General features: G+C 42.7%; 1 protein-coding gene and 1 non-coding gene across 3 annotated transcripts; both read left to right on the plus strand.

Annotated features, from left to right (window-relative positions):
- Positions 1–485: 485 nt before the first annotated feature.
- Positions 486–9570, plus strand: slc16a8 (solute carrier family 16 member 8). Of its 2 annotated transcripts, none has more exons than XM_063221267.1 (6): positions 486–713; positions 2419–2562; positions 3542–3807; positions 4442–4663; positions 6604–6958; positions 8934–9570. In XM_063221267.1, the coding sequence occupies exons 1-6, from the start codon at positions 497–499 to the stop codon at positions 9161–9163; spliced, it is 1434 nt and encodes a 477-aa protein (XP_063077337.1). In that variant the 5' UTR covers positions 486–496; the 3' UTR covers positions 9164–9570. The 2 variants fall into 2 exon arrangements, with proteins under 2 accessions (XP_063077337.1, XP_063077336.1); XM_063221266.1 differs by having other exon boundaries at positions 3542–3792; positions 4424–4663.
- LOC134468052 (U5 spliceosomal RNA) lies at positions 5252–5365 on the plus strand. Its single transcript, XR_010038692.1, has one exon. It is a non-coding gene; the product is annotated as a U5 spliceosomal RNA (small nuclear RNA).
- Positions 9571–10486: the final 916 nt, after the last annotated feature.

Genomic DNA, 10486 nt, shown 5'->3' on the forward strand with positions numbered 1-10486 from the left:
AGGTGTATAATGTGACATGGTGTCACATACTTTGTTATACTGTATCTAATGAAAGTAATCAGGGTTGCTTTGGCCAGGCCAGGTCAAAATCACCTGAAAGGACCCCCTCGAAACACACACCATATCATCAGGGGGTGTACCAGGGACGAGACAACGGGCCCTTCTTCCCCACCCCAGTCAGCTTCCATGACTGTAGGGAGGGACAGTAGAATTAAACATTACTAATTAATATAACATAACTATTCAACATCCTCTTTGAAACACTACTTACAAAAGATTGTCCTAAATATCTATAGGTTTAATAACCTACAACTTACGTGTATGTAGCTCAGCCATGTTTTCATTTTTGTCATGAAAACAATGGGTATGGGGTCCCCAGAAATTTGGGATATCAAAATGGGGTCCCATGCCAAAAAAGGTTGAGAACCACTGGTGTAATGCAACTTGTAACTTTTTTTTTCTTTCTCTCTCCAGGTGACCAGGTGTGTGAGACGAGATGGGCTCCAGCAGGGTGGAGCGCGAGGCCCCCAGCCCTCCGGACGGCGGCTGGGGCTGGGTCATCCTGATTGGCTGCTTCGTCATCACCGGCTTCTCCTACGCCTTCCCCAAGGCCGTCAGCGTTTACTTCAAGGAGCTGATGAAGGACCTGGGCTGTGGCTACAGCGACACGGCCTGGATCTCCTCCATCATCCTCGCCATGCTGTACGGCTCAGGTTAGAACAGTGCTGACACTACACAATGTAAAACATTGCAGACAGTTAAAATTAAAAAGTAAGTTGCCCTGCTGCCTTAAGTTTGTAAGTTAACTCAACTTATTATGACATGCTGTACAGTTCAGGGTAGAACAGTGCATTATACACTACACCAGTGGTTTTCAAAGTGGGGGCTGGGGACCCCTGGGGGGCCGTGAGGGGGTACTAGGGGGGCCGCGGCAGGGTGGCAGGAAAAATATAGCAAAATATAACAAATAATTTAATAAATTGAATAGCTTATGAAGCCAACATAAACAAAAAAAAGCTAAACAATGTAGGCTATGCTTTCTGAAGTACTTGTGTGGCTTTAGGAATGCATCAACTTCATCGAGTTGTGAAACCGGGTGCGCAAAAAAAAATAGCGTGTCACAGCCCAGGTAAGGGGGGCCTTGGCTGGAATCTACCGGTATATGTGGGGCCTTGTCATGGTAAAGATTGGGAACCCCTGCACTACACAATGTAAACCATTGCAGACAGTTCAACTTAAAAAGTTACTTGCCCTGCTGCCTTAAGTTTGTAAGTTAACTCAACTTATTAAAGCCTTGAGAGACTCAGGTTGAGTTAACTTACAAATGTAAGGCAGCAGGATAACTTATTTCTTTATGTTATACTGGCTTGCAATGTTTTACAGTGTACATTACATTACATTGCATTACATTACAGGGTATTGTTTTTACAGGGTATTGGTTACAGCCCCTGGAGCAGTGTAGGGTTATCAGTTAGCTGCCTTGCTCAAGCGCACCTTGGCTCAGGTTAGAACAGTGCTCTACAGGTCTCTAGACCCTATCTCACTTGTGATATGGTTTAGTGTTAACCAGGCAACCCTTCCCTCATCAAGTGGAGGCTCCCGACATCATGATAATAACACTAGGGTCCCTCAGCTGTCTCTTTAATCAGTGCTCCCCGGGGGCTGTCCCCTGGGGATCTATAGAGCCCCTGTTGAGAAACGCTAGCACAGAGAATAGACTATATACAATCGCTGGCGCTATAGGTTAGGAATAATGATCGATTACTTTTTCGGTTTTCTCGCCTGTTTAAGGTGGGATGTGTGTTTTGTTTTTTTTGTGTCCATATGCCACTACCAAAGATACATTTCCGTTACATGGAGTTTAATGGAAAATAAAGAATCCTAAGTTTAAAAAGCTGCCTTGAATCGTGAAAAGAATGATTATGACTTTCTTACTTTTCTCCTGTTGAAGCTTTGTGCTGCTTGTGGTATGAATTGTGCTGGATAAAGACAGTTACAGTATTGCTATTTTTGATATGTGGTTATTATTATTGTTATTATAATTAGTATTAGTTATTTGTTTTGATTCACAACATTTCATCTGTGCCTTTATGGAGTTCCTGTGTGGTGGAAAGACATTCTCTTGTATGCCCACTTACCTCCCCCGACCCCTCTCTATACAGGCACAATTTTAGAGTTGCAATCTGCAGGTCCTACTCAACCCAGTCTCGACTGTGTGAACACTATGAAAAACTGCGTTGCCCTGCTGCCTTAAGTTTTTAAGTTAACTGAGCGTAAGCGTATTTGTGTCAACTTAGAAATCAAAATCTCAAGTTGGGTTAACTTACAAACTTAAGGCAGTAGGGCAACTTACTTTTGTACATTTACCTGGCATGTTTGTATACATTGAAATGTCCTTGTACCTCTTTGTATTGTCAGGTCCAGTGTCCAGCATCATGGTGAACAAGTTTGGGTGTCGTCCAGTGATGCTGCTGGGAGGGCTGCTGGCCTCAGCGGGGATGATTAGCGCCTCATTTGCCACCAGCATCATCCATCTCTACCTGACCGCAGGTGTACTGACAGGTGAGTCTCTTACCTGCTAGCTATTACTACCTTATTGAGATGATTTATAATATATTTTAGTGGCTGTTGTCATGATTTAATTGGGATGTTTTGTACTTAGTCAAAAATGTTTCTACGAATGGACATACATTGTGCAGAGGGGGTTGGGCCAGGTATGCGCCCATGGCACCAGACATACAACAATTTCCATCTTTTGTCTGTTGCATTCGTTTAAGCGTGACGAGCTTTTTTGACATTTTGGCGCATTTGGAAGGCCAATTGCACCCTATACATATGCATGCACAGCACCGGCTTAGTTCAACGCATGTACTTGTAACTTTGGATTTTACTTCCCAAGACCATGTGGAATTCGATCATGTTTAGTTTTTTCTTACCCCATCACTCAACAGACTTGCATTCACAGACAAACAAAAAAATGTTTAAAAGTACATTTTTTTTACATTTTCTCTTCACTTGACCATCTGAAATTGACATTTTATGACGCAAATGAACAACTAGGGTTTAATGGTTGTTTTGGCCATTTTGTCTTCTTTCATTTAAGCCGTCATCGACCTCTCAACTACTTATAAAACTTGATATAATTAATGCTGAATGCAGTATCAACAAAATGCCTCAGAATTCCGTAAAAATCCCGTCTGCAGTAAGAGGTTAATAGTCAATATGGTGCCATTTATGAACCAAAACTGACAACAGGCTCTTTGATTAGTTGTTAACTAGGTGGACACATGTACTACTCTGTATTTTGGCCCATTTCTCCATTGCAAATTATTCTTGGTATTTATTGTTTATACTTTTATATTATATTATATTATATTATATTAGGCTATATTATAGGGATGAAATAATAAGAAATAATAATAAACATATAATGCAATTATTATATTACATTATATTATATTATATTATATTATAATATATTATATTAATTATTATGATGCATTATTTCATCCCTATCGTTAATTGCCGTGTCTCTCCGCAGGTCTCGGCCTGGCCCTCAACTTCCAGCCGTCGCTCATCATGCTGGGCAGCTACTTCGACAAGCGGCGGCCGCTGGCCAATGGGCTGGCCGCGGCGGGGAGCCCGGTCTTCCTCTCTGCCCTGTCGCCGCTGGGCCAGCTCCTGGTGGACAAGTACGGCTGGAGAGGCGGCTTCCTCATCATGGGCGGCCTGCTGCTCAACTGCTGCGCCTGCGGAGCCCTCATGAGGCCCCTGCTGGGCAAGATCAAGAAGGTTAGTTTTTTTTTGGTTTTTGTAATATATAATGTATTAAGGGCTTTTGTGCCTTTATTTGAAAGGACAGTTAAAGATGGTGATAGGAAGCGAATGGGACAGAGAGACAGGGGAGGATCGGGAAATGACCCTGGCCGGACTTGAACCGGGGTCCCCATGGGTGGGCATGCAAGCCCAAATGTGGGGGGCTTATCGCGAAGAAGGTTATTTAATTAGTGGCCCAGCCGGTTGCAGTCCGGCGACCCGGGTTTGATTCCAGCCATTTGCAGATCCTTCCCCAGGCCGTCTCTCTCTCCCACTCATTTCCTGTCTCTCTCACTCTCCTGTCTCCAAAAGAGGCATAAAAGCCCCCAATTTTTTTTTTAAAAGAATGGTTAATTAGAAGGTTAATTAGTTTTCTTTTTCTCCTTTTGTTGAAAGTATTTTATATATAGTATTTTATATATTATAATGTATAATTATTCACTAACCCAAGTATCTGTATACTCTGAATTACTCCAGATATTGTATGCACGGTAATTACCAGTATGTCCTCGTTGTGTCTTTGTTTTGGATAAAAGTGTCATAAGTGTGACGTGCAATGTAATGTACAGTAACGCAATGTGATGTAATAATGTAATGAAACGCATAGGTGCCTGCTGGGGTGGAGGCCGACGCCCAGGAACTGAAGGAGATGCTGCCGTCCAAGCCGGGGAAGGAGAACAACGCAGCGCACGCCAAAAAGGCCGCCAAGAAGCCGCCCAAGAAGAAGCTGCTGGACTTCAGCGTGCTGCGTGACCGCGGCCTCATCATCTACATCATCTGCAAATTCATCGTGGTGCTGGGCCTGTTCACGCCCACCGTGCTGCTAGTCAACTACGCCAAGGACCAGGTACATTAGCACATGGCATTACATTACATTACATTACATTACATTAAATTATGTCAGTGGTTCCCAACCTTTTTCTTCAGGGACCCATGTTTTTACTATTGTAAGCTTTGGTGACCCAGCGCCCGCATGAGAGGAAGTCACTTGATACGCTCTGTCTCCTCCGAAAACTCATTTTAGTCATAATTTTATTCCTCAATTCGTCTTTGTTCAAAAACAGAATAAATGTTTAATGTAGCACTTAAATTTTGTTGCTTCTATGCATTTGTCATTTATTCAACATGGGCTACATATGGCATTAAAACGAAACCCCTTAAAACTCAAGAGGGCTTCGCGACCCCCCGTGGATCTTTGGCGACCCATAGGCTGGGTCCCGACCCATAGGTTGGGAACCACTGCATTATGTTACATATAGCCATTACTTGACATTACATTACATTACATTACATAACATCATCATTAGTTAACATTACATTACTTTTTATTACATAACATTACCATTAGTTGACATTACATTGCAGTACACTTAGTTGACACTAAAGAGCAGGTACTTGAGAACATCACATTACATTACATTATATACTTTGCTCATCGCTTGGGTTTCTCTTCATCCCGCATAAATCTTTCGCCTTTTTCTAAAGATTTCCGTGGAGGGGAACACCTCCGAGTTTACGGTATTTTTGGAAGCTCTGCTTCGGCGGAGGCAAGAAAAAAAGAAAACATTACTCTTTACTGACATTACATGCATTACACTTCACTGAATTACACTTCTGAATTATCGAACACCAAGTACCATGTGCTTTTGAACATTACATTACATTACCCTTGCTTACATTATTTTGCACTACATTACCTTTAGATGATACAACATTACATTTAATTACACATAGCTAAACTAAGGACCACATACAGGTACTTTAGCACGAGATTATATCGCATAGCCTTAGCTGACATTACATTGTACTTAGTTAGCTTACACCAAGGAACAGGTGCTTTAGCATATTAAATTACATTACATTACAACAGAGGTATATTACCGGTAAGTAGAAGTGAAACAAAAGTAATGTTTGGGTTAGGTACAGGATTAGTGAGAAATATAAAGAGGATAGTGAGAGATGCATTTTCATTTCCTTTGTATGTCCAGTGTGTACTTGAAGAAATTGACAATAAGGACCACCAGGCTCCCGCTTCTCTTTCTTATGACGTTTGTGATGACGGGCATGCTACCCGAAGTGGCCTATAAAAACAAGGGGAAACAGGAGCGTGGCGTGGCTGGCTCGTTGGTCCAAATTACTAGCCCGATTATTATTGACATTCAAATCTCTTCGAGACTTGGTCTGACCAAGAGCATAATAATTAACATTTCCCAAACGGCATGGTTGACCCGCCTCCCTTGGTTTGCTTATGGTTGTTTGCCTCCCGATCAGCGGTGTAGTCTACTTTTTTGAAGTGGGTATACTGTATATTCGAGCATTTTTTGAAGTGGGTATGCTATACTATATTTATGCTATTCTAAACAATGGATCAATCAATGTTAAGTGAGTATACTGAAGTCCCTAAAATTTAGAAGTGGGTATACTCCGTATACCTGCGTTCTACGTAGACTACACCACTGCTCCCGATAAAGTGAAAGGAGTTCCCATATTTTCAGGAACTCGGAAAGTACTTGCATTCTACGTAGACTACACCACTGCTCCCGATAAAGTGAAAGGAGTTCCCATATTTTCAGGAACTCGGAAAGTACTTGCATTGCTTTTGACCTAACTAGTTGCAACGCCGAAGGTGTCACTAGGAGGGCGCGACCTGGCTACCAAATTACATTACTTAGTCCAACATCCAGTGGTATTGAGACAGATGTGCGTGTTTTTTTTGTCTTCTTTCTTTTAGCTCAACAAGAAATTGACAATAGACCTGACCTTGAACCTTTGACCCTTTTTACCCAGGGCGTGCCGGACCGCGACGCAGCCTTCCTGCTCTCCATTATTGGCTTCATTGACATCTTCGCGCGGCCTACGTGCGGCATGATCGCGGGCCTCAGCTGGGTGCGGCCCCGCATGGCCTACTTCTTCAGTATTGCCCTGCTCTTCAACGGCCTGACGGACGTCTGCTCGGCTAAGAACGACACCTACATGGGCATGGTGATCTTCTGCGTCTTCTTCGGGATCTCGTACGGTATGGTGGGCTCGCTGCAGTTCGAGGTGCTGATGGGCATCGTGGGCACCGGAAGTTTCCCCAGCGCCCTGGGCCTGGTGCTGCTCTTCGAAGCCGTGGGCGTGCTCCTCGGACCACCCTCTGCTGGTGAGTGTAGGAGGTATTTAGCCCCTCGGTAAAGCTAGGTTCACACATGTCGCTACTAGTTACTCGCTCAGCGAATGAAGTCAATAGAATGTCAATGTGTTCCAGTGAGACGAGCAGGCGAGTATCTGTACAAGCGATGCGATGTGGGCGGATCCCAAATACTTTAACTTGGAGCGAGGCGAGTAAACAAGTAACCAATTGGAATGCAGAGTTCGGTACTTCTCGCCTGTACATTGGCAGTTAAAGCCGCAGGAACTTTCAGCGAACGTTCCATGAGAGAGTGGTGACTAGGCGAGCAAGCGAGAAGCTAGTAAATAGAAGAGATGTGTGTGTACGTAGCTTAAGGTTGCCACAAGCCTTAAAGGAGTATGCCACTATTTTGGGGCAAAACATTGTTAAAATCACTGCCCTGGCTTTGTTAAGAAGGTAAATGGTCTTATTTTTCATTTTAGGCACTGTGTTGATTCCGAGTCCCTCTGTGGGGCAGTATGCAGCTAAGCTAACGAGAGTCAATGGATCGTTCTAGCACCACCCTCTTCACATGATTTGTGAAACTTTTTTTTACTCCTAATTGACTCACAATACACGTTTGTTTTTACCAACTCCACGTAGCAAAAAAGCTTACCGAATCGCCTCCTTTTTGTGCGATTTTGTGTCCCATAGCACAACTTCGAAAAGAGCCACGAAACGAGCACAGCCATTGAAGTGGGGCTATAATTCTCTCTTCTAATTTGCAGCAATACAAGGCTAACTATGCAACTCTGTCTGTAAAACCTAGGGTACAAGTCATTATAGTTCCTCGTGTCCTTTCCTGTTGCTTGAGCCCTTGTGATGTGTAAGGCTGGATGCCATCGAAGTATTATTCAACATCTTGCAAAAGCACAATTCAAGAGTCATTCTCTCATTTGCAATCAGGATGTCGAATGGGGAAAATGCCCTCGAAAAGTTGCCTTGTCTAGGTTGACAGTGAGGAAATTGTTTACACCACAGAGGCGACAGCGCGACACTGAGGCAAGAGGCCGCAAGCAACAGGAAAGGACGCGAGGAACTACTATGACTTGTACCCTTGGTCTTACAGTCAGAATTGCACAGCTACTGTATTTGTTGTCGCCGTGATTGCCAAGGATTTGTTTATTGGTTTGTTTGTTGGTTGGTTTGCAAAATAACTCGCCCACACCTGCACGTATCCTTCTGCAAATTTACCAGCTTCTTGGAATGCACAATGGCTAAAGCCTTAAAATGGCTAAATCTGATTAAAATGTTGTTATTGTTCCCAGCTGGCTTTAGCGGAGGCCTACCATCTACAAGGGCACTCTTTTAGCAGGCTCTGACCTGACCTCCAGTTACAGCTCATTTAATACATGGGTTCACCGTGTTTATAAACACGATGTTGTGAGGCTTGGAAAGACACTGGCAGCCAATCACGTGAGCTATTTTTTTACTGACAGCGGTTTCCAACAATCAAAGGTTGAGTTGTGCGCAGCTAGTGTCGCGCAGCCAGGAGAAAACAAACATTTAGAACCCATGTATAGTACTGCTTAAATCTTGTTGAAAATTAGACTTGGATTTCATTGTGAATTAGTTGTTAGCCTTCATATGCCTGAAACAGTTGGTTAGTCTTTGCCTTTGCTCTGCCTGAAATTGAAATTTTGTATTTAGTTTTTTTTATTTTATATTCACCACCACTATCAATTTCTAAGTATTCACTGTGCTTTGGAAATTTACCCTTTTTATGCTTTTAATTTAAAAAAAAAGGATCTTCTTCTCCACCATTGAATTCACATAAATAGATAATCTTTGGCTGCAAAACTTACTGTACTTTGGTCAGACCAGTAAATATTATTTTATTTACTAACTAAATATTCATGAAAATAACTAATTTTGTGAATGATCATCATGCATCATGAAAGAACTAGAATGCCCATCAGTGAAGGCATTTTGAAGTATGCTTGACATTTTACATTCCCGTTCACAGGACGCTTGGTGGATCTCTTCAAGAGGTACGATATGGTTTTCTACATGGCCGGGAGTGAGCTGCTTCTGTCTGGTGTCTTCCTGTCCATGGCAACGTTCTGTTGCATGGGGAGAAAGAAGAAAAAAGACTCAGCAAATGTAGAGGAACCGGAAGTTGAGGAAGAGGTCAATCATGCCAATCATGAGTCGGACAATGCTCACCAAGCTGCTCTTAAGGATGACGAAAGCTAAAAAATAAAATAATAATAAAACAAATGCAAATAAACCAACCAGAAGAACAATCATATCAATGAGAAGAACAACTACAAATAATTAAATCCAAGTTGAAATAAATAACTATACATTTGGTAGATTTTTTCCCCCTTTGTTTTGGTTTGTCACAGTTTATCTTGGATTTGGGGCGTAGGGCATTGTCCATTTGCATTTTGTGTTTGAATGTGTACATGTTGTGTGTCTACCAAACCTCACTTACAGTCACAGACACTCAAACAACATTGTGGTTACATTGTCAAATGTGTCACATTTGTTACATTGTCTAAAGCTACTATATCATCACACTTCAAAATGCAGCAAAGTTGTAAATATGAAGCTCTGTATGGATACTGCATTTATACCCTTCGAATAACCTGGTGTTTTTTTATGTTCTTTCTGTCAATAAAACCATTGACAACACAATGATGCTTACGTTCCAGACGAATAAATGTTCTGTGGATGTGTTGTATACTCATCTCTTTGCACTACTCTCACTCTCACATCATACACCCCAGAAATCAAGCGTGGGGACAGCACAGCTGCCACCCCCAGAATTCAGTCTCTCTTCACTTACCTAATTTTGCTTCCATGGGTGCGTTCCAATATGCGACCTTGTGTCCTCCACTTGTGCTTGTGGCCTCGTACCAGGAAGTAATACGTTGTGATGACATCACTAACAACAGCATTATATTTCAATATCTCGCAAAAGCTCAATTGTCAAGTCAATTTCTCATTTCAAACTGGATGGTGAATGAATAATAATTCCCCAAAAATTGTTTTGGCTAGGCTGACAGCAGGGAAACGTAATTGTTTTCTCCATGGAGGCGGGGCATCAGCAAAACGTGAGGACACAAGGTTGCATATTGGAACGCACTCCATGTGTCCCCAGCATACAGTCCGGCTGTTGGTAAACAGTAGAATACGTATACGCAGCCAGGGATCCCAAAATGCTAGGTGGCTAGGTGTTTAACATTGGGAGTCCCATTGGAGCCCTGCATAGTGTATGGCAAGGACCTCGTGCACACTCGACTAGCATCATAACAGACCAACCCATGTATTGGATAAGACAAGAACATTCACTGATTACTTTTTCCAAGTGGTACTGCACTCTAGGGTGCACTCCGGGGTCTGTTTAGAGCCAGTTGGAATGAATGGGATCCTATCAAGCTCCACCACCATAAGGCCCTTTTCCACTGCCTGCTTTCTACCCGGTACAGCTTAACACAGCTTGACTCAGCGGCCGTTTATTGCTTTTCGGTTAGCCAAGTAAGGTATGGCAAAACACAAAAAACAGTTCTCGTT

Source organism: Engraulis encrasicolus, chromosome 17 (assembly GCF_034702125.1).
Source record: "Engraulis encrasicolus isolate BLACKSEA-1 chromosome 17, IST_EnEncr_1.0, whole genome shotgun sequence".
Taxonomy (NCBI): Eukaryota; Metazoa; Chordata; class Actinopteri; order Clupeiformes; family Engraulidae; genus Engraulis; species Engraulis encrasicolus.

What these genes read in the sequence shown, in the direction of transcription:
- slc16a8 (XM_063221266.1), top strand. Translation starts at nt 497, where the DNA reads ATGGGCTCCAGCAGGGTGGAGCGCGAGGCCCCCAGCCCTCCGGACGGC. An exon ending in CGCCATGCTGTACGGCTCAG is followed by an intron (nt 714 to 2,418) that starts GTTAGAACAGTG and finishes TTGTATTGTCAG; the next exon opens with GTCCAGTGTCCAGCATCATG. An exon ending in TGCTGGGCAAGATCAAGAAG is followed by an intron (nt 3,793 to 4,423) that starts GTTAGTTTTTTT and finishes TGAAACGCATAG; the next exon opens with GTGCCTGCTGGGGTGGAGGC.